Source organism: Mastacembelus armatus, chromosome 20 (assembly GCF_900324485.2).
Source record: "Mastacembelus armatus chromosome 20, fMasArm1.2, whole genome shotgun sequence".
Classification (NCBI taxonomy): domain Eukaryota; kingdom Metazoa; phylum Chordata; class Actinopteri; order Synbranchiformes; family Mastacembelidae; genus Mastacembelus; species Mastacembelus armatus.
This window is the reverse complement of record NC_046652.1, coordinates 7446634-7472126: the sequence shown is the minus strand read 5'-3', so window position 1 is coordinate 7472126 and position 25493 is coordinate 7446634. Positions and strand designations below refer to the sequence as shown.

Below are 25493 nucleotides of genomic sequence, written 5' to 3'. Positions count from 1 at the left end.
GAATGCAGGGCTTTTACTTGTAACACACTTCTCTCACCACTGGTAAGTGTAGTAACACCGCAGTACAAAATACTAAATAAAAAGTAAAGCTCCTGTGTGCAAATAAAAGCACAGACACGGGACATCTTATTAATGTGCCAAAATTAAAAACTGAGCATATGAAAGTTTTACTATTGAATTGTTAATACCGACACATTGAAATTTGAGCATAATTTTAGGTTGTAGCTGGTTCATAATAAGACGGTAGTGTTTTTTTTATATGTGTGCACTATATTCTTCTCTGTCTGAAATGTATTAGAGCATTAAACTGGACCCTCAGTGAATGAATCAGAAACACTCGACCACTTCTCGGCTTATATTTTGAAACGCAGTCGGAAGTGCCGCTGTGTGTTTTGTGCGTCTTGATGGTCTTGAGGTCCCGTGACAAATTTCATTGGAACTTTCTTCGGCCAGGAAAGATTGATGTTTTCTGCTCCTCTCACTTGACAGACGCCTGAGGGCACAGGCTCGGTCTGAGGGTCTGGGGGGACCTCGTCCTGATTAAAACGGGCTTCATGTTGGCTTCACTGTCGGTTTTAAAGCTGTAGAGGGAAACGTTTACACTGGAACAACGAAAGTCGAGGCACCGGAGCACTGTGAGGTTAGTCCTTCATGTTTCATTGTTCTCGGTGTACTAACGCAGCGTTTTTTGTTTTCTTTTAGCTCTCAGGTAATATTTATTTAGCTTTTTATCCAAAGGGAAACCTAAAAAAACTGTTCAGCAGAAGCCAGACGGTGAAAAAACAAAGTTAGCTACTTTCTGTTTAGGACACAGGAATTTTTTTTTAAGACGTGCAATTACGGGCCTTTGTTGTGTTGTTTATAGTTTGTGTTATGAAAATACCAGCATGGCAGACCTCTCATTTCGTGTGTCCATATTTCAGTTGTGTGTGTGTGTTGAGCTCCTTCCTGTGGCTCGTTTTTTTTCTCCTGTCCGCGGCTGGAGAAGGTGATTTTTCCTGTAACACACGTGATCAGTGCTGAAATGCAGAAGTTGAAGGGTTGTGAGGACACACACAGCCTCAGGTGAAAAGCACTGTAAGCTTACCAAACACTAAAGCCAAAATAAAACTGAGGCAAGCCTAGGCAAGGCCTATTGATGTGTGCCAGTTCAGCGTTATCCACCTCCACATAATTGTGCTCAGGCTGTAGAAAGGATGTGTCAGACCTCATATGCTGCCCAAATGAATTTCCAAATTAGATGTGAATTCATATGTGTGGTATGATCAGGGGCACACCAGCATTTCTAAGTCAGATGATGTGCAAGTGCACACCCTTCATCGTGTGATGTTATTACATATGACCCAGTGAACACCGAGAGGGGCAGAAGCAAATTGTTATCATGAATAAGGTGCTTTTCTTGATAATCCTTCTCTTGTGTTCTTGTATCTCCACACTGCTAACATGAAAATCTGTCACTTAATGTTTGCTAAGAGTTGAGAAGTTTCACAAGTGGCTCTTTGATGTATCAGGTGGTTGTGAAGAACATGTTTTATATAGTAAGACAAGTTTGAAATTATGAAAGGTGGCAAGATGGATTTAATTTCCTACCAAATTGTCATTTAATTTTTTTTTCATTTCATTTTCATTTTCTTTTTTTTTTTTTTTTGACTTGATGAATATTTCAAATTCATGTTTTCTTTCCACGTCTATTCCAGGCTTTCATAAGCATGTGGTCATCTCTCTTCTGCTTAAGGAAACAATCTCTATCCATCGTTGTTGAGTATGTCTTGGTCTTACCTTCCCGTTTACATTAAATGTGTCAAAAAGTTGTATATAGTTATTCAAATGTCTTTGTAATAACTACATCTTTTATTCATACTACTCGAAAAAATGACCTTTAAATAAACTCTGATACTAAGAAAATTTCTGCTCAATAAAAAATCCACTCATGAACTATGTCATCATGCTCTCTAAGAGCCAGTGAGCAGGTCAGAAACTTTAGTGACCAAGCTAAGCTTTAAACTTTCCTGTTTTCTTAGGCTTCTAAATAGTGTCAGCAACATTACGTGTCTATTGGTGCTTTTGTATGTATACATGTTGTTTATTTATTTGTATTTATGTGTATTTTAAGGGCTTGCACGTCTGATTGTATGGTGTATGCATGTATGTACATACTGTATATGTAAGTGAGAATTTAAAAACAAATTCTAGTCTCACGTGTGGACTTGATGTTCAGAGAATTTGCTAATTCTGGGATTTCTAATTTTATAAAGCCGATAAAACAGTAATCTTGTCAGTACATAAGCAAATGCAGTTCGGTTTCTAAAAGGAAGTCAGCAGCAATTTGCAGAACATGGGTGTCTAATCTGTCTGGACAGTCAGTTCAGGGTAGCGGTTTCTCCAAATTCTGATGTTGGTTGTGCAGATCAGTGTTAACTGAGTTTGTGGCCCTCACACTTCTCCTGCTTCACTTCCCCAAACAGAGATCTGTCTCTGTTGCATTGTAATGAGACAAGCTCCTTCCAAAATATAATAACATTTGTTAATTCAGTTCTACCCCACATGTAATAAACATCATTTATATTATAACTCAATCGATGAATCAGTCAATCAGCTTTTAGTTATATAGCACTTGAAAAGAGAAAGCCAAACTAAGTGACCAATAATATCTAACAACTGAAAGTTAAGAGACAAAGAGAGAATGAAAACAAAACATCAGATCTGTTGTGAAACATTTTTAGTGAACCTGAACAGATTTTGATAACATGCTTGTATTTATTTAAAATTAACACGTTGTTATGGATACAGCTGATAGGTCCTCTTAAATAGATATTTTTCTTTTTAATGCCATAAGTTTAACACGAGTTCTGTGTGGATATCTCCATGGATTGTCATGTCTGCATGGAATGACTTTCTGGGGTGATTTCTGTTTTGTTTTCTGAAAGTACTCATCAGACATCATACATAGTTAACATGAGGAGAAGCAGATATGTTCCACATCCTTAAAGGATATCCACAGACACAGATATATGCTTAAGCCAAGCAGGAAGGATGTTATTTCGGTCCATGTACTAGCTCATTGAACTTGTCCCTGTCAGCAGGAGTTAATTCATGTTTTAAATGCAGGGCATGTTGTTAAAATTACTGATGCATATTTTCATACCTGTTACTTCTTTCAAAACGTTAGTAGCAGTCCACGTAACAAACTTTATGGTGTCGGATTGTGGGTGTGGTCGGCTAAAAGCATTCCACATAAGGGAGCAGCACTGTCAGCTGAAACATACGTTGCACAAGACAGTTATAGGTTATTTCGCCCCCTGAATAAAAATATTTCAGGAATGTTAAGAAGTGGGTCCTACTCTGTGGTTTACAGAGTCAAATAACCATGAAAACAGATGCAGATATGAGGCAGCTTAGGCAGCTTACACACTGTTTTCTGTGTACCAGCCACAGTTGGTACAACCAATAATACCAAACATTTCCTCCGAATGTAAGAATATTATGTGTCGCCAATATTTTTGCATTGGGCAAAACAAGACATGTTGAAATGTTACCTTAGAAAGTGTGATAGCCTGAGATTTCATAAATTAAACATCCATCCATTTGTCCATTATCTATCCCATCTCTCTTTGGGTGAAAGGCAGGGGTCCACCCTGGACAGGACAGGCAAACTATTTCCAGTTAAAAAATGTTAGTCCTGGTTATAAAGTCAGAACAGTTTGAGCTGATTAACAACAGCTGTCAGAATGGGATTGTTAATGTTATTGGTCTCGTCATAGTTTATCTTAATGAATGTAGGTGAAAGTAAAACTAAAAGAAAATCAATAGTAGAAACAAATGTAAAACAGAAAGCAACTAGTGATGAGGAAGGCATGGAAGGTCCTGTGTTTGCACACATGCATTTTAAACAGGTCTTTAGCTGTTCCCTCAACACTACGTGAGCAGAATGAGATAATGGTTTCAGGATGCATTCAGGATCAATATGCAGAGCAGAAAGCTTTAAGCAGATTTTCTGTGTGTTCTGAGCAAATAAATTTGAGAGTGACAACGACTGCTGCGATAAAGATAAAGACTACTGAACAAATAGGCTGACCTCACTATCAAACAAAGGACACGTCAGAGCAGCAAAAACAAAACAAATCTTTGTTGTGAAAGGGAGGTTACATAAGTCATAGTGAAGGAAAAGGGATGTGTCTCTCTTTGCAATTTAGACACATTAACACATAATGTTATGTCTTACATAATGTCAAAGAGAAAATATATTTCTATTCATTATCATTTTCTCTTTAGACTTTGCAGTAGTAAAAAAAAAACTTTCCCCCCCTTCATCGCCTTCAGGGAATTGATATCCTGACTTTTTGTTAACACAGTTGTCAAAGAGTGTGTTACACCTCAGCAATGAGCTTAATTTCCCTCTTTAAACAGCTCTGGGGGGGGGGTCTTACTCTAGATCTATTGTGTAACTCCAGCTTCAAACATCCCTGGAAGGTCATTTAAAAATACCTTTACACTGACAGGAACAAGTGAGAATGTCACAGACCCAGTCTGTGTGAGTGTGAATCAGTGTAGACTTGTGTTCACATGCTAGAGAGGATCTGTGTGAGATGAATGCCCGTGGAAGTGGCTGTGCAGAAAAAGACTCTGGTTTCATGCAAAGGTGATAGAAAATACCAATAAGAGCAAAAAAGTACCCTGGTGATATTTATGTATTGAATGTTTTTTTCCAATAAATAATCAGATGAGATGAATGGAATGAGGAGGAAGGAAGGAATGAGTTAACTACTTGCCCTGGAGGAGGATGCCTACCTGCTCTCATGCTGCAGCTCAGAGATCCTCATGCGTTTCCTGTGCACTCTTGAAACAGTCTCTTTAAGTCTGGTCATTTATATCATAAGTGTTTTAGTTCTTAGTGTTTTATTTAGACCAACATAAAAACCATTGGCTTGAAAACCATAAAAAATCAATTCCAAACAGTTAAAACTATTGCAAATCAGCTGCATGCTTTAAGCCCGCTGATCCTTTGTATGGCAGGAGAAAACATCTGTAAAAAGCAAACCCTTGGGCTTTGGCCTGGATAACTAGCAAGGAAATTACCGGATAGATCAATTAATGGATGAGCTGATGTAATGGATTTATGTCGATTTGCAGCCACAACAGTCAACAGGGCTTGTTGACAGCTGAAACAAAGAAATACCTTACAACATTACGGAAGAATGGAATTTTAAAAAGTACAGGACTGTGTTTATGTACTGTACTTGTGAACACATGTTGGTTATTTTCAGGTGTAGGCAACAATCACTGTAGAGAGCAGAAGAACACCAGTTTCACTTCCCAAAATGCTCTCTGTTCTCTCTTCTGCAACAGTGACTCCAAATGAGGATGGACCAGTTGCACACTTGAACGGCCTTGTACCTTTGAATGCCGACATCTCCTAAGATGGAGGAGCAATCCAGTCTCCCCAGTGTCAGCATACCCTGCCACAATGAGCAGAGAGACAAGAAAAAGCGTTACACGGTGCGTGCAGAAATGCTGCTCTAATGTTCAATTGAACTTTCTGAGTGAAATTAAATGAATGTGGTGGCATGTTTTCATTTTTGATTTGAAGGAAAATTAAATAAATTTACCTTAACTCCATTTGATACTTACTCTTCATGTTTCTTGTCTTTCCTCAGGTTTACAAAGTAATGGTCAATGTTGGACAGCAGGAATGGTTTGTCTTCAGGCGATATGCAGAATTTGATAAACTCTACAACACAGTGAGTGGTGGCACATTTTTTTGTTTTGATTCTACAGCAATTCCAGTCTTTGTTTCCCTACATCCTTGATTTGCTGTTCACATTAACATGTGGAATTATTGTATTCTTGTGACCACAGATGCTTCCTAACTCTTATGTGATTTTCTTTCTAATGCAGTTAAGGAAACAGTTTCCATCTATGAACTTGAAAATTCCAGCCAAGAGGATATTTGGAGACAATTTTGAGCCTGGTAAGCGTCCACACTATGCTCATGTCATCTAATGTAATGACACTCAATATCAAGAAATCACTTTACCTACAAAAGTCAAATATTTTATCAGTGTCTACATGTATGTCATGTAATCTAAAAATTCCTTGGACTATTATGGAGTATGGACATGCAGACTTACTGCCCTTTTAGAAATTAAAAACATGAAAGCAGTTTTTTTTCTTGATGCTTGTTTATGGCAGTTTAATATGTGCATCTATTCAATAGAGTTCATCAAACAAAGAAGAGCAGGGCTACATGAGTTCATCAAGCGAATTGTCTCACATCCTCAGCTATGCAACCAGTAAGTATCAGTGCTCTTTCTTTGTGTCACTGTATCACTAATTATTGAAGATGAATGTCTTTGTTGATCTGAAACCATCACTCAAATGAGATCAAATTTGTTTAGTAATGGTTCACACTTGACATAGATTAATAAATCAAGAAAATTCTACTTTGTTATGCTTTACAAGCTGATGGTATTTTATTACCCCTAACTGACGGCTTGGTCATTCTTAAATTTTACAGTCCAGATGTAAGGACCTTTCTAATGATGGACAAAATGCAAAACTTTTCAGATGCATCTGAGGATGAAGATGACAAAGTAAGTAACTGATAAGCGATTAGTATTTTTTCTTTTAGTTTATATTTTTGTTTTCAGAATTGATGTGTGTTGTGTAGTTCACATATAGTGCTACTCCACTATATGTTAGGACCTTCACCTCTGTTTTGGTTATGTCTGGGTATTGATTTTGTAGTCCGAGATGCAGTTTGTACTCAGTAACAATTAATAGGGTCTTTCTAGACTCAAAATAATGCCATTCACCCATCCATTATCTACACTGCTTTAGGTATAAATGGATAGGATAGGATAGGATAGGATGGGAAATTTACACTGATGGATAATCCCAGCTGAACTTGGGCTAACATTAGGTTAGAGGTGGAATACTCTGGAAAGTCCATCACAGGGCACACAGGGGAAACCAACCACTCACACTCAGATTCACAGCTACAGGCAATTTAGAATCACCAATTAATCCAAACCTGCCTGTGTTTAGACTGTGGGAGGAAGCAGGAGTACCCAGAGAAAACCTACACAAACAAGGGATGAACATGCAAACAGAAAGGCCCTGGTTGATCCCAACCAAATACAGATAAAATTGTCTCCTATTATGTCACTTTGGCACTGATAAAGAATGAACTTTAGAGGTCAGGAACTTGTGAGTCAGTCTTAGCTTCTAGTTACATGTTGGTGGCTAATGCTGCTAATGTTTTCTCTGCTGTTTAGCCAAACAATTCTACCTCCAGAAACATTAACCTGGGACCATCCGGAAATCCACAGTATGTCCATTACTCACTACACTAAACAAACCCATCACAAAGCTAACTACCTTGCTGATTTTATTAATTATTTGAAGCTGCATTTGTGTAATCATGTTCATTACATTTTTACAGAAGTTAAATTAATGTGCTGTGATTTTTCATTTCAGTGCCAAGCCCACAGACTTTGAATTTTTAAAACTCATAGGAAAGGGGAGTTTTGGGAAGGTATGTGAAAAATGCAATACTGGAAATTACAGTTAAGGTTTTACAGTTTTAATTTTAACCCAAGAATAAAAATTCTCATGGATGCAAATGTATATCTCTGTTCACATAGATGACATTGTTTTCATTATAATAGGTTCATTATATAGCATAAATTGGCATTGTAAAACTATGTGGACTTAAATATTCTTCTTAAACTTAAATTACATAAATCATGTTTCAGAACAGTTTGAAATGCTCCTGTGTTTTTATATTACGGTAGCAGCAACTTTTAGTTCTGCATGTGCTGGCCTTTCCATGTAGGAAGTGAAAATTACATTCAGAATTTCTCTGGGTTACAGTGTTGATCCAGTGTTTAATAAGTTTTGTCTCCCTTGATTCAGGTTTTCCTTGCAAAACGAAAACATGATGAGAAGTATTATGCAGTCAAGGTCTTACAGAAAAAAGTCATTCTCAACAGAAAAGAGGTAATTGTATAATTAAATATGACCCAATTCATATTTCAGACAAGCATACACGAATTATGGTTCTCCTACTAAATCGGTCCTTTGTCAAATTAGCAAAAACACATAATGGCGGAGCGCAACGTGTTGCTGAAGAATGTGAAACACCCTTTCCTGGTTGGCCTTCATTACTCCTTTCAGACCAAAGACAAGTTATACTTTGTCTTGGATTTCATCAATGGAGGAGAAGTGAGTTGTTTCAGTTTCATGAATCATGTGGTTACACAGAAATGAGTCACAAGAAAAGCTGAGAAAGGCACTAGTACAGGAGATATGTTTTAAGCAGCACTGTTTACCTCCATCTCTTATGCGAGATCACAACATTACTTAAAATAGAATGACTGAGTGTGACTTCGTCTGTAGATCAGCCTTTTTAAAGCTACCATGTGACTGTGTGAGTGACTAACTACAATCTCTATACAAGTAAATCTGCTTCTTGCTTTTCTGAACACGACTGCAAACACTTGATTACAATAAAATCAGACCACATTTACATTTTCCAGTCAGTTTACTGGTAATTCACTGTTAATATCTAAATACATCTTTTTTTTTTTTTTTAACACAATCAAATAAAATAGCAGAAAAAATATGCTGGAGCATACTTGAATCTTAAACTATATTGCCCTTAAACTATTTTACAACTGGTAGAATATTTAGTTATTGCATATACAAAGGCACCTAATCCACCAAATACTTTTCATTTCAGCTCTTTTTCCATCTTCAAAAAGAGCGAACCTTTCCAGAGCCCAGAGCAAAGTTCTACATTGCTGAAATGGCAAGTGCACTGGGATATCTGCACTCTCTCAATATTGTTTACAGGTATGATTGAGGGTCACGTAAGTTACCACAAGCTTAAATGAAGTGTTCTTAATTTTAAAACTACAAAATATATCTTATACAAAGCATATAGACATTGCCAAGGTCTAAAAAAAGTGTTTTTGCTATTCATACAAATATTTAATAGTGGGAGTTTATGCCATTTATATTGTATAATTGTCTAATGTGTGTTTGGCACATGTTGGCCTCACATGTAAGGCTCTCAGGGCCATGAATGCAATCAAGTACAGGGAGATCATATCATTGGTATTGCTGGAGGATCTGGGGGGTTTAACTACCTGTAAATGGCATGATATGCATTATTTGTGTTTAAAGACTGAATTAAATTGGAACCTGATTTATAGTTCTGGCCATCTTCAAGCCATTACAGCTTAATTACAGGGAAACAGAAATATATTGTATATTTTAATATTTAAAGGAATACACATGCTACACAAATATTACAAAAATTCTACATACATTTTCTAATCTGTCATTAAATATGTGTCAGGAATATCAAGTTAAAGTGATTGATTTTGAACTTTGAGCTTTTAAACCCTGGCTGCAGCCCTGTGTTTTACTAAGTAAAATATATTGATTTGTCCAGGGACCTGAAACCAGAGAACATCCTCCTTGACCATGAAGTGAGTATTGCTGTTTTTCTTTTATTCAAACACATTGCTGTATAATTGACATAAAACCAATTTAACAATAATTACACTAAATATACCCAGAAGGTACTGCACCTAATTTTTTCAAGTTATATATTACACAGCCAAGAAAAAAAAGTCACCATTTGGCTTAAATAAACAAATACATAAGAGCCTTGCAGTATGTATTATGTTTTCAGATGACAACAATTCTCTTAAACATAAATGATGCAGTGAGTAATTTCTCATTTCTTAAACAGCCATGTTGGAAGACATATCCCATTTTCATGGACAATACATTTCTGTGTTTGAGAATGGTCAAATTATTAGCATGCTTCAAGTAAACAGGACAACTAAAAAGATTGTTGAAATTATTGAAATTACTGAATTGGGTTGAGAACTGTCCAACACATTAGTGGTGAACCTTTAACTTGGCATAAGAAATGTGGTTGGAAAAAAATTTTGAATGACACTGAGAGCGGAGATCAATTAAACACTTGGTAAAGTTTCATCATAGAAAACTGACAGTAGAAATCACAGCTGTATTTTATGGTGACAGTAGGAGCATCGCCACACAGTCAATCCAATGAGAACTCACAGGCCTGGCACTAAACAGCCATAAGAAAACCACTCGTTGGTGAGGTTAATCACAAAAAATGTTTGTTATGAGTTAGCTGAAATCCCCCCCCCCCCAAAGCCAGAGGCGATCCAACAAAATATTATAGTGTGTAACTTATGTTTTATGTGACTTATGTAATGGTATGGTATGATATAGTTATATAGAAGAAAGGCTTTATCTTTTCTTGTCTTGTTTGTACCGCAAATGACCAACTGTGTCATTGCCAGTTCCATCTGGACAGAATGCCTATGATTGGATTAGTTTTTATTAATAATTTCCTGTGTGTTTCCTTATTGAAAAAGCGAGGGGATGGTGAATAGGATTGACTGAGCTGCACTGGGGCCGGCATTCCTGGGCAACAATAGAACCCTCTTTCCCTGAGGATAATGAGCTGCTTGTGTGGCACATGTCGTCTAAAAATGTTCCTTTGTGCTCTCTTTAAAGGGGCATATCGTTTTGACAGACTTTGGATTGTGCAAGGAAGGCATTTCCCAGGCAGATACCACCACCACATTTTGTGGAACACCTGAGGTATGGGGATTAACTTGTCACCTTACTGTGTTTTGGACCAGGGTGTTTAAAAGAGGTCTCACATTTTGCGTCAAAAAGTAATAATCATTAACAGCCTTTTGGAATTAAGTGGGGTTAATCATTTTACAGGAATGAGTGTACTTGCACCTACTGCTGTATTTCACAAGTCACTTTTTCCAGAGACAAAATAGCCTTTTATGAACAAAAAATAGTTCTTGGTGTATTTTTGGTTGCTGTATTTCAAGGCAGAAGCAAGATGTTAATGCTCATGTTAAATTAATATCTTTCTGTGCTACTTCTGACCAGTACTTGGCTCCAGAGGTCCTAAGAAAGCAGCCGTATGATAATACAGTAGACTGGTGGTGTCTGGGTTCAGTGCTGTATGAAATGCTGTTTGGCCTGGTGAGTTTTTATTTTACACCCTTTTAATCTCACCTGAATTACATTTGTGTCTTACACTGTTATTTATCTATGTATTTTTTGATTGCAGCCTTGACCACTTTTGCAGACAAAGCTCTTAGGTTGTACTGTGAACTGCAGCAAATTTGAGAGTTTGTTTTGTGTCTGATTAAGAGAGCACTCACTTACATGACTTTGCTTCTATCTTGTGTCCTAGCCACCATTCTACAGCAGGGACACACATGAGATGTATGACAACATCCTCCACAAGCCGCTGGTGATGCGTCCTGGTGCATCTAGCACAGCCTGGTCACTTCTCCAGGGCCTGCTAGAGAAAGATGGCACGTTCAGACTGGGGTCCAAGGATGACTTTGTGAGTGGGATTATTCACAGTACTGCAGTAGCACTGTCCACATACTGATGCCATATTTAGAGCTGAATTACCTGTGTCTAAGCTCCTCCTGCTCGACAACACAGTGCCATTTCAGCTAACTCATAACAAATTTATGTCAATGATGATGTTTTTCTACTAATTTACTACAAAAATTATGTTTAGTTTGATATATAATATTCATTTACAGAATGAGATCAAAGCACACAGCTTCTTCTCCTCCATCAACTGGGATGACCTTGAGCAAAGGAAGATTCTTCCCCCATTCAAACCTAAAGTGGTAAATATTTTGTGTCACAACCATAGATGTGTTCTGATGACTGCACCTCGTAGTAGTTGAAATCATATCTCACACCGCTTTTGAAAATCGCAGATTTAGAGAAAGTTTTATATTGTAATTGCTATTGCATGAGTGCTTCCAGTTAACCTTAGAGGTTCCTTAACTAAGTGCCATCTTTTATACCACTACTACATTTTAATAAACTTTATTTCATATCATTGTTTTAACTTTTTAAACCTTCCTAATCAAAAAAAAACTTTCATTTTACATTTAATATTTGACTGTTTTAACCATTTAAAAACTAAAAAGGTAACCACAGTAATAGTATTATACTGTACTGCCATAGTTACTATCATCCAAAATTAAGCTCCTTTTGTGAATGCCTACTTGTACTTTGTTTTGTATTGGCTGCATTAATTGTTACCACACAAAGAATGGTGATGAATGACACATTTTCCTCTATGCTTTTCTTTTCTTTTTTTTTTTTTTTTACAGACTTCTTTCTGTGATATTTCATACTTTGATCCTGAGTTCACAGATGAGATGGTCCCAAACTCCATCTGCTGGTCTCAAGAACATTCAATAGTCAACGCCAGTGTAATGGAGGCCGATGATGCCTTTGTGGGCTTCTCTTATGCACCACCGTCTGATGACTCTTTTCAGTGAAAAATTCCCAATGAGGTCTTCAGTTGTCTTAAACATTGTAACTTCTTTTGACTAAAGGGAAGAAATGTATAACATGGATTAACTTGTTCTGTGAAGCCAAAGTTAAACAGCAGAGAAGAAACAGCACTTAAAACATATTTTGGTTAAAAACAATGTGCCAGCAAAGTCTTTATTTTTTACCTATCTGTATTTATATAAATATCTTTAACAGATGATATTTTAAGAATGAAAATCAGCCATTCTTTATTAGTGCAATTTATTTTCTAAAAAAAAAAAGAGCATGAATTTGTCCCTTAAATGACACCAATAAGTTGTTGGCTGAAAAACTTGAACAATTTACTGGACTTAAAGTGACACCATTTGACTGTCAGATGGAAGTGTGTTTGTCCATGTAATTACTGTAAAAGTAAACTCATATATTACATTCATATTAACGAAGCTGGAAATAGTGATTACTTGAGAGACCATTGAATAAGGCATTTTGCTTTATAGGTTACATTTGTAGAGATAAGTCTTCTACTTTCTAAGTTACCTCTCACATTGTCTGAACGAGCAGTGAGTAGATTGTCTTTTTTTATTCAATGGTTTAATGTTTTGCTCTTCTTTACCTTAAGACATTTATTAATCATTGTAGTAATTAAGATCCACAATGCTTTGCTTCCTGGCAGTTTGGTATGCCTATACTAAAATAAAAGTCATCTGAGTTGTCTGTGTGTTTTATAGAGTAAGGTATTTAATTAAGTACAGTTTGGCACATAGGTGCAGCCAACAGTTTCCTTCTTCTGAGCAACTTGTTGGATGGAGGCGATCTTCTTGTTCTCTGGGGTATACCTCAACAAAACAGCTCTTCAGCTGTGGACTTGTGAGTGTCCCTACATGTGTCTCTCACTCTGGGCAAGACCAGAAAAGCAAAGAGTCCAGCCACTGTGTGGAGGCGAGCCTAGCAATATCTGCCTGGTACCTTTCCAACAGCTGTGGCTCCTTCACAGCAAGAGGGAAGACGTTCCACGGTCTGGACTCAGTTTTGGATGCCAGGGGATTGACCTTTCCTGCTCTGAGACTTGCTTTGCATCTGACCCCAGTTTCTATTCTTGCAGGTAGTGGGCCCATAGGATGATGACTCCATGTAATTTCTCCTGTCTTTGCCCAGCCAGGGCCCATGGGTCAAACCCCAGTTACTGGTGAGCTTCCCTCTCAGATCTGGCTCCAGAAGGGGAGGTGAAGCAGCTCAGGTTGTGATTGTCCATCTACTGTAACACTAAACATATACAGGCTATTACATTTATATAAACTAATCTGGAAATTGGGATGAACTGAGACATCACTGAATAAGGCATTTAGATTATAAGTCAGAGTCATATATAACTTGTCTCTGGTCTGAAAGTCAGATATATATATAGATATATAGTTTTTATTATTCAAATGTTAATATTTTTGCTGATACGACATGTAGTGGGCTAATGAGCACGTCACATCCTAATCCCTGTTGCTGCTCTGCTGAATGGTTACCCTGACAACGTGGCTGAAATGAAATTCCCGCGCTAAAACTGGAGGTTTCGTGTTAGCATAAACCAAATGTGTAGCATTAAGCAAATGGTTATTTCTCTGAGATAAATGAAAATGGCTGAGATTTTGTCGTTGAAAGAATCAGTTCTGGTATATTTAGACAGAAGCGGTGGTCTTCGGAAATTGGTCGAGGACTGCAAACCATTCAACGGTATGAGGAAAATAAAAGACAAACTAAAGTTAGCTAGCTAACAGCAGTTATCTGGGCTAATATAGCTAACGTTAGTTAGCCACATTAATAGCAGTGAGAGGTGAAAACACAAAACTACATTTAAGCTAGGATTTCAGACTTGCTAGCTAACTTGTGTCCCTCCTTTCCAGACGCTCAGCAGGTTGAAGCAGTGTACAGGTTTTGTATCAGCGTGAATCCTTATGATGTGATCGAGGTGGATCCTGTATTGGGTGACTGTGTTCTCCATGACCCCTTAAATGCAACCGCTTTGTTTCGGGCTGTAAGTTAAAACTGTAAGGTAACAACTAACCTATCTAAAATCCACTGTAGCTAGACGTCTGCTGTAGGTAAGGCTTAACTACATTTGCTAAACTCTTAATTCAGGTTTGCTTCCTGGCCATAAAGACGCTCTCACTCGTGGAAAAAATACATACAGAGAATCAGGTATGTATAAAAGCTTTAACACTAGCTGTTTTTACCCCTTGCTCACTGTTAGCATCATGTTTACACTTTACTAATACATATCACTAATTACATTTCCATGAATATTGGGAAATGGGAACCTGCACTTGACAGGATCAATCAGTCCTATAATATTGTGTGATGTGGTTATTTTTTTTAAAGGTTAATGTAATTCTGAAGTTGACCCACCTGCCTCCATTTCCTGAGTACGTATTGGACCTTTGTAACTTTCCTCGTGGATATGGACCCATGAGACCCGTCTCCATGGAGGGCCTGGTTATTGCCATGACAAGGGTCACGAAGTACACCCAGGGTGCCAGGTTCCTCTGCATTAACGATGACTGCCCCTGCTCTACAGGTAGCTGCTGCAGAAAAACCACTTGGTTAACTTTAAAGTCAGTTTAGGATTTTCTCAGCTTTTAATAGCACTAATTGTAAAGGCAGACCACAATGGGTCTTGTGTAAACAAAATTATACATTTTGCAAACTATTCTAGATAACTAGTACTCACAGACTTCATATCTGATTACATTTCCCTGATGCTGGCTGTAGGGTTCCACCATATCCGAGTCCATGCTCCTGGAGCAACAGAGTCAGCTACTGTGAGAAATGACTTTACCTGCATGATCTGCAGCTCCCAACTAAAGGAAGATGTGAAGTTCAGAGTTTTGGGAGGTGATATTTGGGGCCTTATTAAAATTGGTTATGGGGTAGATAAAAGAAAATGGTGTTGCTATTACATTGTTATATTCTCTATGTGTATATATCTTTGTGGACACAGACAAACAGCTTGTGGAACTGATCCATGTCAAAGCACTGGATGTTCTCACTGCCCATCAGCAAAGTTCACTCAGATACCAGTCTGTAAACCTGTTTCTCAGAGGTAGGTTATTAGGTTATTATTGGACATGTTTACTAGCTTATGCATGATTATCAAACACAGGCCCAGCCAACAAAGTGATTCATTGATAATTATGACATTATTATAATTTATTAGCTGCATTAATGTAATAATGTGTCCTTGACCACATATGACCAAGTTGAGACGCTCTGTTATATAGCTGATGTTGTCCTGTCAGACACTTGGCTTTTTTGTGAGTTTCATGGTGTTAAAAGGCTAAGTTTTAATTTGACAGTCAAAATTCTTAAGGGACATACTATCGCAATTAATATCCTCTAACTTTTTAAGTATATTATTTGTTTGTAAAACCTTATCCATTATGTGCACTTCCAGTCCTGAATAATGTGGTTGTAATAACTTATTTTTACACAGAGTCAAGTTTATTAAAATTTGTCATTCATTTTCTCTAGCTTACTAAATGAGTCTCACTTTGGAACACAGACTGAATGGGGGAAGAGTTATACATTACACTACAAATAGATTTTTTTTTTGCAGCTAGCCATGCGTAGCCTCATGGAGGTAATGTTTCTGTCCCCTCTAATAACATTGTCCAACTGGTACCCCTGAGAGTTTAGCAAATCTCAGCAACAGGGCTAACATATTCTGTTGACCCAGTCTTGCAGGGGAATTCAATACACTGGGTTCCTGTTTCTAGACATATATGTTAATAAGTGCAAGGAACACTCATTAGCTGGCTGTATGATTTGCACACAGCAAAATCTTTGTTATGAAGGCTTTACTTTGTTTCTTTTGGCAGTGGTTTGTAAGTCACATGCATGTCTCTTCAATAATCACCAGGCAGCATTCCTTTGAGTGTTACTGCTTTCATTTTCTCTGTTAATGTAGATGAGCTGTGTAACTCGATGAGAATTGGTCGACTCTACAGGGTGTTAGGCATTCCTGCTCATGTGCACCAGTGGCCCAACATTACCTGGAGTGTAGAGGCAAATAGTGTCCAACTGTGGGAGCCAGAGTGTAAGGCTGTACACTTTTTTATCAAATTTAGAGAATTCCCAGCCACAGGCATACTAATTTCAGAGATGTATCTGTATACAGTATCAACAAATCATAACACTGTGTATTCTTAATAATCTGAACCATTTTCATATTTTATATGCTATACTCTGCAATGTTGCATATTAAATTATCTACCATGTCTCATAATTCAATTTACAGATCCCTGTACGTTCAGCTGCAACTTCCAAAACCTGAAGGAGGCCACAGCTTTTTCTCCCTGGAGGTTCTCTGCCATTGTAGCTCACTACTTTGGGCTGGATGTGACTCCTCCAGGCTTGTACAACACACTTAAGCTTGGGTTGTTGCTCAGCTTGGTGCAGACCAGAGCAGATGAAAAAAACACTTTTCATAATTTGGATCTCCTAGCTGCCACCACTGACACTCTCATACTAGACAGGTAAAGGAAAGTTAAGTGATCGTAATTGCACAGCTTGATATATTCTCACTGGATACTTTGCATAAGATTTAATCATCCCCATTGTCCATGACCTTTTCTGCTTGCTCTAGACTTATGGCCTACAGCTTGACTTTGGTGTACCGTGGGGTCAGGCATCAGGCCTCAGGCGAGATGTTTGCTTCTCTGTCCAGGGATGAACATGGAGCAGGCACTGCTAACATCCATGCTGGTTCCGCCCTGCTAGCCACTGGGGGAGTTTGCATGTTGGGAGATCTTAGTTTTTACAAAAAGGACAAACTGGATGCCATACAGTCAGGTATAAGACCAATAAATTATAGCATCAGGAGAGAGCATTTTGCTTGATGCAAATATTATGAATAATTTCTCTAAAATATCACAACTGGTAATATTTCCCTTCATAAAAATATTTTCAGTTTTGGAGAGCCGCACAGTGTCTGTGTTCATCCCAGGCAAGAAATATGGTGAGGATGCTGACCAGCAGCTTTCCTTTCCAGTCCAGTGCAGCTTCTGGGTCCTTTCAGACACATCTCAACAGTCTGGGAAGGTAGACTCTACCATTCTGGGAACAGCGGTGAGTCCAACATGTTGTATAACTAACTTAAAACATGATTTGAATGACCACTGACAATTAAATATTTTGTGTAAAATACATCTTACGTAAGTGGAACTTAAGCTTACAATCCACCACTGAGTTAAAAAAATGACACATTTCATTCAATTCAGATGTTGCTTGTAGATAATGCAGGCAAAGCAGGAAACTGAGACAATTTGTCTTGAAGGAAGTGCCCTGCCCAGACAACATTACCTCATTGCAGAGCCCTTGAGAATAACCCATGCTTTGCTTTGCGGAGGAAAGGTACACAATAACTGTATAATCAGTCAGATATATCTTTCCGAAATGCTTGAGTTGGTGAGTTAAAAGAGGACTCCTCAGTCATTTCAGAATGTCAGCCGGCTATCAGTTTGAAAGCGCATTAGCCAACTTTCTTAAGTACACAATCATTGTTTTTTATGCAGGAATTGGGTCCAATACCAATTCAGCTGGCAGATGCCTTTGGCCTGGTCATTCAGTGTAAGGATATAGTGGGCGAGCAGGGCTTGAATGCCCAGGTTGTCCACACCCTCCAACAGGCTACACAACCTGAAGGACCCTTGTACCCATCCTGTTGGAAATTTTCTACTCAAGACTACAAAGAGGTCAACAAAAATATTCTGCTACACTGCCTTTCTATTTTAGTGTTTATACATTTACCAAAATTTGAATTTGCTGTTCTCAATTCTGCTTTCCAGTTGATAACCCATGCACAAAGTTTACAAGTGGATCTTAGCCATGGAGCAGAGAAAATTATTCATGGATATTACATGGCCAGCCGTAGAGTCCGAACACAGAGTGAGGGTGTCAAGATGTCTTTGGCCTCTATCAAACTACTGTAAGTCTTCTACTGCAAAATTAAGACAAATACAGACAATACATAGGTGCATACACAATACATACACAGTGTAATGTTACTGTAATCCACTAGGTGGAGACCTCATCCAAACCATGCAGTTAAAAGGCTATTTTTCATTTGGTTATGACAAATGTTTACAATTGTTTTTCATTGCAGTGACATATTTTGAGGAACTAAACCTATAAAAATAAATCAGTCTTCAGTAGAACTGCAGAACAAGAATGTCAATTTGGGACTTAACACTAAACCTCAAAACATTTATATGGCCTGAACCAGGTTTCTTTCTATGTGTTTCCATCCTAAATTATATTTGTACGGATTACTGCTCATTCAGAAACAAAGGCCTTTTACTGCCATGGAATTCATTTACTTAAAAATGGTCCTTTTAACATTTTTGTCCCAGAATCTCTTTGGCTGAGGCCCATTGCAAGCTGTGTCTCAGAACACAAGTACTGGAGGAAGATGCTGTGATTGCTGTGCTCCTTTGTGAAAACTCTGTCACTCTCAAGCACGGTAGTTTTATTAATCATCACCTTCTCGTTCTTATAACTAATAACAAATTCAGGATTTTAATTTATCAAGTCAAGAGAAATTCTTTATACAAATCCACTTGCATAAATCTTATTCATTCTCATGAAATAATATAGTTGTTCATGCATGGCTTATCAATACACATAAAATACCCGAGTCAAATACTGTACTCCATACTGCCATTCCTTTATTACAGATTTTATACTCGCTTGTGGTATTTTGTTAATGAGCACCAAGGCCTTTAAGTAAGCTACCATAAGTTCTGAAGGTTTTTTGTCTTGCTACAGGGGCTTCTGCACTCATTATTCCACCTGACATAGTATTCCCCTGTGACCTGGGAGATGTGGATGGTTTGCACAGGAGAGACATGGCTCTGGATGAGCTGCACCAGAATATCCTACGCTTCATTTACACCTATGCCCCAGGAGCAGAAACATACATCACAGAGGAGTAAGACCACTCTAAAGGTTAGGACAAAAAATACAGGTAGGCAGCACAAAGTCATACTAACTATACATCATTTCAATTATGACCATGAGTCATGTTGCTCATTTCTTGTGGAATCAATACTGAAAAACAGAAAAAATTTAATCTCAGTGATAGAAGGGGATCTAGGAATAATTCACCTGTATGTAGTATGTGTTTGGAAAGGAAAGCATCTTAAATACATAATGGAAAAAAATTACGAGTCAGTTTTTGCTTGCAGACAAACTTTATTTAAAAAACAAAAAATCAAGTACTTTAGATTTCATCCAATTGGTGATCCATCACCTTCAAAACTGTGGAAAGCACATTCAAACAAGACAGGCTGGAAAAGGACAAACATGTTAAGATGTAATGCAATTACTGTGCATGTATTCCAGTTTCTTGTAATGTTCCAGCAGATAAAATGTGAGCCAAATCAATGTACAGCATTGATAGGATAATTTGGCAGGGGTTGCATATCAGTACTTACCCCCTCCCTGGCTTTCTTGTAGTCTGGTCAGTCAGCTGGCTCTGTAACCTTGCCAATACATGAAAAACAAATACAAGTCATGAAAGTGAAAATATAATGATTACTATTGTTTTACAACTTTACTTTTTTTTGGGTGTATTTTTAGTTCAGTGCGTAACATTTTCAGCAACCCATTTTGGTCTGATGGGTAAACGGCAAAATGTGAACTCATCATTACTACTTAAAAGCAGAAGGTAAACAAGTCAAGTAAATCAGTTAATTAGTTAGCCTTACTTACCTAAGATAAGATGAAGCTAATGCACGTCTCTCCTCCATTACTGCTGATTATCTGTTAAAATAAAGACGATTTGTCATTTGTATACTATAAAGGTTTGGCCCATAACGTTCCATGGTATTATCCCTTCCTGTCTACATGTGAAACCTTTGCTTGTGGTAAATAAATACAGTGCAAATCATGGGGATAAGCGTGTAGTAAACTGATGTCGCAGCTGGTAATTCAGTAGTCACAACTTCACCACCCTATTGTCTGATGGGTAAACGGCAAAAAGGTGAATTCATCACTGTCAGCTGCAGGACTTGCCAGTGCTCAACATTTAGACAATTATCCAAGGTTTTGCACAGCAAACAATTTCTGGCTTCTGCATAAATGCACAGTAACAATAAATACTATAGGAAGGAACTCACCTTCGGATCAACACAGGAGACAAAGGATTACATCTCTTGCGACCACAGTATGACATCCAAGGGAACTGAAGGGAAAACAAGAAATCACAGGATTGATATTTTAAAACGTACATGGCTTTGTCCATGTCTTTTGTAAAGCCAGACTCATCTCATTATGCTGCTGATTCAGTTAGTCACATTTTCACCACCTTTTTTGTCTGATGGGTAAACGGCAAAAAGTGAACTCATCATTATACCAGCAGAGCCTGATGTCTTTAGCACAACTCCTTAATGTCCACACATTACACTCACATTTGGCCACCTGTAGTTTGTAGTGGAGATGAGTACCACTGACTAATCAGATACACTATATCCATTCCTCAGCTCATTTATTAGTATAGTTGTGCTTTTTTCACCACATAGTCTGTACCCTTGTGTTTAACTTTATGTAACCTTACCAACCCTGATAAGTAGTAGTTCTTAACACTGTTGTATTGATTTCCAGCTTGCATGAATAAGATGTACTCAAAGAACAGTCAATATGTCGAGGACAGATGACTGATCACCCATAGGTCAAAGGGTACAATGTAACACAGCTTGGGAGCACAGCTAACGTCGCAGGTCTGAGGACGGGTTCAACAGCAGGTCACGACTTCTGCCATGACCTTACGTCCTCAGATGGGACCATGATGCCTTTCCCCATTGAAATAATGGGAGAAGGCAATTCCCTGACCAGCCGTTCTCCTACCGACCTGCCATGGACAAAGCCAGACTTGGACAGTGCTGAATGACAACGCTGCTCGGTCTCCTTTCCAGCTGTCCAAAAATGATTTATTGCACTAGTTTCAGGACGTGTCCTGTCTACACTGAGACATCAGAACATCTCTAGTCGTGGTGCTATCCGTTCAACGTCGCAGCAGTTTCCCCGCTGTCATTCCAGCTCGTAGCGCCAAGCCAACACAAAATGAAACGCCTTTCGCTCGGCCGTGACAAAGAGCGAATAAAGCTGGATGAACCTTAACGTTACAGTCACATCCAAAACCACATGTAGCAACTAACGTGTTGGCATCCGGGCTGAGCACAGTGCTCAACTTTCACATACCCGTTTTAATGAACGAGGATTATGTATTGAGGAAAATACTAAGCTTTAGTATCTGAACCACATCGACAAGTCTTACCAAGAAACTGCACGCTGCCCTCCCTGTAACCACGTGGCGGACATGCTAGCTAGCTTTATGCTTAAAAAACCAGTGGCCATGCTCCAGTTGCTGCGTTCGTGCGACACTTGTTTGAAAACACGACGAAGAATACAAACATTTTCAAAAACTTGCTACAGTATTACTTACGTACATTTTAAAGCGTAGTCTTGGAAAAATCACCACCCAGTTGAGACGTGATGAGGAGCACGACTGCTCGCCACAGCTTCTCCCAGGCAAGAGGGAGAGTTTCCGGTCCGACCTCCCGTTACTGCGCTTCAGAGCTGCGCACTGCAGCTACATGAAGGGCCCTCTTTAACAGCAATCCACCAGCTACACACTATTTCTGACAATGAAGACATTCTCAGCTTCACGATGTACTGATCTGTAGTAAAAACTGGTTGTCTTTATTTTACCCCGCTCACTGCAGAAAAAACCGACATGGGGTTATAGGATAAATCCTACGTGTTAATTTGTATAGCCTACCCAAACGTCAGTAATTCCCTTTAAGCTAACTAAAACATATATTGCCATTAGTTTCCTATTAAAATGTGATTTGCTCATGCATCTATTTTGTAAAGTCATATCCTATCAGTTCAATTAGTAGCCTATAACAAACAGACTCGAAGACAGGTGACAAAAACGCATTCAACTTCATTTCACTTTTACTTCCACTGTAATATTAAATCGGTGACATGTTAGATGCGAAGAGGCGAATTAGTTTAAATAAGCCTTTAAAATTAACGATTTGCTTTCTTAAACATGTCCTCACTAACACAGCTCAAACACCATAATGTAGGCAATCGTTTATGTCGCTGGGTTTAAAGGCATAGGTGTTACTGCAATTAAGTTTTGTCTTCAGACCCACTAAAATCAAATGATTCATTATAGAACAATTTGATTCTGTCACCAATTGTCGACTGGCAAATCAAACACTAGCGCTATATAAGTAGGCCGAAATATTGATGATAATAATAATTATTATAATAATAACAATAATAATAGCAATAACGAATATTATTATTATTCCCTGAATTATTATTATTATTAGTATTATTATTATTATTATTATTATTATTCCCTGCAACCTTTACGTTGATTTGGATGTGTTATGCGTTTACTTTTAACACCGGTAAGTTGCACAGAGGCCTAATTGACTCTGGCATTTTCACAGATTTTGTATTACCGTCCAAAGCTTAGGAGACTCGTCTTTCACTGAAGTCATTTATTCACAAACACATTTACAACCATGCATGTAAAAATAAGAAGGAACATGAGATGAAGACTCTATTGTTGACGCTGACAGACCACTTCACATGACAGATGTTAAGCTATCACACATGCGTTTAGTGCAAATGTTCAAGTGAAAGTGCACACCTCAAGCATGACCGGCTCATTAGCCCACTGAATTTCTACAAATATCAGACCTGCGATATGTTTGGGACTGCACAATGCAGGGCAAACACGAGTAACCAAAATAACAACAGAAAGTGTAGGCTTCCTCCAAATTTATACAATATAATTCACGTAATATATTAATATACAGTGTCCTCCTATCCGGCTTAGTGAAAGTGAAATCTGTTAGGCTACATGTTGTACCATGATGCTACTGTCAAAGCAAAGAGCATGAACTCATGCAAATATGAAATGGTTTTTCATACAAATGATTTGAGCCTGTTACTAAGCGGTGGACGATGATGGGCCTTGGTTCTCTGACTCTGAGGGATTTGTGGTGTTCAGGAACTGCCCGGATGCGCCGACGTACAGTCTGGATCGCATTGGCCATTTCTGCAGAGACAATTCATTTGTTAATAAATTAACTATACATTATTATTTTTTATTATCATTAGTAGTATTATTATTATTGATGTTGTTGTTGTTGTTGTTGTTATTATCATTATCGTTGTTGTTGTTGTTATGACTGACCTTCACTGGGTGCAGGTATCCTTCTCCTTTCAGTGAATGTAACGCCTCTGTTTGTTTTGTGCTCTCTCCCTCCTCCGTGCCTTCCTCCTGTAGTGTTCGAGTCAGATGGGCAATGTAGGTGGTGGCCAGTATCAACACGTCGAGTTTGGACAGCTTGGTGTCTGGCGGCACTGACGGCAAAGTTCTTTGTAGCTCCAGGAACGCGTTTCTCAGGGTTTGCACTCGGCTCCTCTCCCGCGCTGCATTAGCTGCCGCGGGGCGTCCTCTGCCGCCGAGGCCCACGGTCTGGAGCACCCTGGCCCGGGGGATCTCCCGACGACGGCCGTCCGGACTGGGGCTGGAGCTCGGACTGGATGCGGGGCTGTCATCAACCACTACCCCGGAACAATTAGCGCTTTCCATTTGGACAATCTGTCTTCCCACCATCAGGGTGCACTTACAGACCTGAAGAATTACATCACAGATAAAGAAACAACACTTTCACTAACTAATATAACGTGGCCATTATATTGCACATTTAACTTGAACTCCAGTTATCATTGACACTGACTAGAAGACTAGTCTACAAGACTATTTTAGAGACAGTTTATTATCTGTTGTTTCGTATATGCCGCAGTTTTCCCCTTTAACTTATTTAATTTATAATCTAAGTATTAACGTAAATTATTATCTTTGGATTATTCATTAAATTAGAAGTTAAATTCTTTGGTCTACATCATTTAAATGGTCTGTTGTGAAATTACAGAGTGGTACAAATTACACAGACAACCCGTTGCTACAGTTCATCTACTAATAACAAACAAACAAAAAAAAAAGAATTTCCCCAATGTTACATTAAAACATCAGAATTTAAACTTCTCAGTGACATGAAACCGACCTTCAGCAGAGATGTAATCCCTGCCAGTCAGTGCACAAACAGAGTAGCGTTTGTAGATGATTACCTCTGCTATTTCTCAAAGGCTCTGTACTGGAAAACGACATGAAGACAATCCAAATATGGTTTAGATGAGGCAGAGAAATTTCTTTTCAACGTAGAATAGTCCCAGTCCACGTCCAGTTCATCCTTATAAAGTGGTTGGTCTGCAGAAAAGGTGCTCGGCAGTCTCTGTACGCACATCCAACACCTCACCTGTGTGCGTAAAGGTCTCAAGAGCCCTTAATTTATTGGATAGACGTAGCGGTGGACAAGTATTTCACTCCGACGTAATTAATCACTCGCACCATAACACCCCCTCGCAGCGGAGAAAGCTGCTCTTTCCTTTTCCTAACTTATTTCTGTCTGAGGGCAGCAGAGGCTCGTTTTCAACGCCAGAGGCAGGACTCTCTTTTCCTTTAACTGATATGTGATACGCTATGTCCCACTCTAATTGGCTGCGACCCCGATACTGTATTTTCTTTATAAGCCTATCAAAAAGTGCAATGAGGAGAAATTTAGCAAAAACTACCTCAAAATGTGCTTGTCGTGGTCAAAAATAAAGGCTATCCTATTAAAACTCTATTTGCAATAGACCATGACGACAAGCTGACAAGTGTAAGGTGATATGCAAAACATATGACTAATTGCCAGGGTGTCTTACATTGCAAGCTCATTGGAACAGCTAATAAATAAACTCCAGCGCTGCAATCAACAGGCAGGCATTGAGGAAATTCTTGGGAGACTCAGAAATTAATCACTCTGATTTCCAGGGCTCCAAACGAAGATGTCGGGAAATTAATGAAAGGAATTATTCAGAATATGTATATCCTAAGACTGTTTTTAATAAACATTGTTTTTGTAAGGATGGAGTAACAGTATTGCTCGGGGCCACTAATTATATGGCAAAGTAAAAGAAGGTTAAGTAAGCTTGTT

The 25493-nt window shown here is 38.4% G+C and overlaps 3 protein-coding genes and 1 long non-coding RNA gene across 7 annotated transcripts; 2 read left to right on the top strand and 2 right to left on the bottom strand.

The window, feature by feature from the left end:
- Positions 1-417: 417 nt before the first annotated feature.
- sgk3 (serum/glucocorticoid regulated kinase family member 3) lies at positions 418-13095 on the top strand. 4 transcript variants are annotated; one of them, XM_026292227.2, is made up of 18 exons: positions 418-640; positions 1698-1762; positions 5347-5496; positions 5655-5738; positions 5896-5968; positions 6215-6290; positions 6515-6590; positions 7275-7327; positions 7477-7534; positions 7915-7998; positions 8092-8223; positions 8741-8853; positions 9458-9494; positions 10564-10650; positions 10957-11052; positions 11267-11422; positions 11631-11720; positions 12216-13093. In XM_026292227.2, the coding sequence occupies exons 3-18, from the start codon at positions 5401-5403 to the stop codon at positions 12384-12386; spliced, it is 1482 nt and encodes a 493-aa protein (XP_026148012.1). In that variant the 5' UTR covers positions 418-640; positions 1698-1762; positions 5347-5400; the 3' UTR covers positions 12387-13093. The 4 variants fall into 4 exon arrangements, with proteins under 4 accessions (XP_026148012.1, XP_026148009.1, XP_026148010.1 ...); XM_026292224.2 differs by lacking the exon at positions 1698-1762; XM_026292225.1 differs by lacking the exons at positions 418-640; positions 1698-1762 and adding an exon at positions 4700-4872.
- A 905-nt stretch (positions 13096-14000) lies between these two features.
- Positions 14001-23872, top strand: mcmdc2 (minichromosome maintenance domain containing 2). Its single transcript, XM_026291705.1, has 15 exons — positions 14001-14103; positions 14274-14404; positions 14509-14568; positions 14749-14944; positions 15139-15261; positions 15368-15469; positions 16334-16462; positions 16664-16901; positions 17012-17217; positions 17336-17493; positions 17940-18119; positions 18213-18352; positions 18777-18886; positions 19192-19371; positions 23738-23872. Exons 1-14 carry the CDS (start codon positions 14001-14003, stop codon positions 19356-19358), a joined length of 2043 nt encoding a protein of 680 aa, XP_026147490.1. The 3' UTR covers positions 19359-19371; positions 23738-23872.
- On the bottom strand, positions 19604-21997 carry LOC113121342 (uncharacterized). Its single transcript, XR_003294705.2, has 4 exons — positions 21873-21997; positions 20544-20608; positions 20137-20187; positions 19604-19907 (listed from the first exon to the last, which is right to left on the bottom strand). It is a non-coding gene; the product is annotated as an uncharacterized LOC113121342 (long non-coding RNA).
- Positions 23226-24099, bottom strand: tcf24 (transcription factor 24). Its single transcript, XM_026291706.2, has 2 exons — positions 23645-24099; positions 23226-23506 (listed from the first exon to the last, which is right to left on the bottom strand). Exons 1-2 carry the CDS (start codon positions 24068-24070, stop codon positions 23399-23401), a joined length of 534 nt encoding a protein of 177 aa, XP_026147491.1. The 5' UTR covers positions 24071-24099; the 3' UTR covers positions 23226-23398.
- Between the last annotated feature and the right edge of the window lie 1394 nt (positions 24100-25493).

Bases quoted from the DNA above. Each gene is read 5' to 3' on its own strand.
- sgk3 (XM_026292224.2), top strand. From the start codon at position 5,401: ATGCCGACATCTCCTAAGATGGAGGAGCAATCCAGTCTCCCCAGTGTC. The intron at 11,053-11,266 runs GTGAGTTTTTAT...CTTGTGTCCTAG, and splicing joins ATGAAATGCTGTTTGGCCTG to CCACCATTCTACAGCAGGGA. The intron at 11,423-11,630 runs GTGAGTGGGATT...ATTCATTTACAG, and splicing joins TGGGGTCCAAGGATGACTTT to AATGAGATCAAAGCACACAG.
- mcmdc2 (XM_026291705.1), top strand. From the start codon at position 14,001: ATGAAAATGGCTGAGATTTTGTCGTTGAAAGAATCAGTTCTGGTATAT. The intron at 14,104-14,273 runs GTATGAGGAAAA...CCTCCTTTCCAG, and splicing joins GGACTGCAAACCATTCAACG to ACGCTCAGCAGGTTGAAGCA. The intron at 17,218-17,335 runs GTATAAGACCAA...AAATATTTTCAG, and splicing joins ACTGGATGCCATACAGTCAG to TTTTGGAGAGCCGCACAGTG.
- tcf24 (XM_026291706.2), bottom strand. From the start codon at position 24,070: ATGGTGGGAAGACAGATTGTCCAAATGGAAAGCGCTAATTGTTCCGGG. The intron at 23,507-23,644 runs GTCAGTCATAAC...TTGTCTCTGCAG, and splicing joins GATACCTGCACCCAGTGAAG to AAATGGCCAATGCGATCCAG.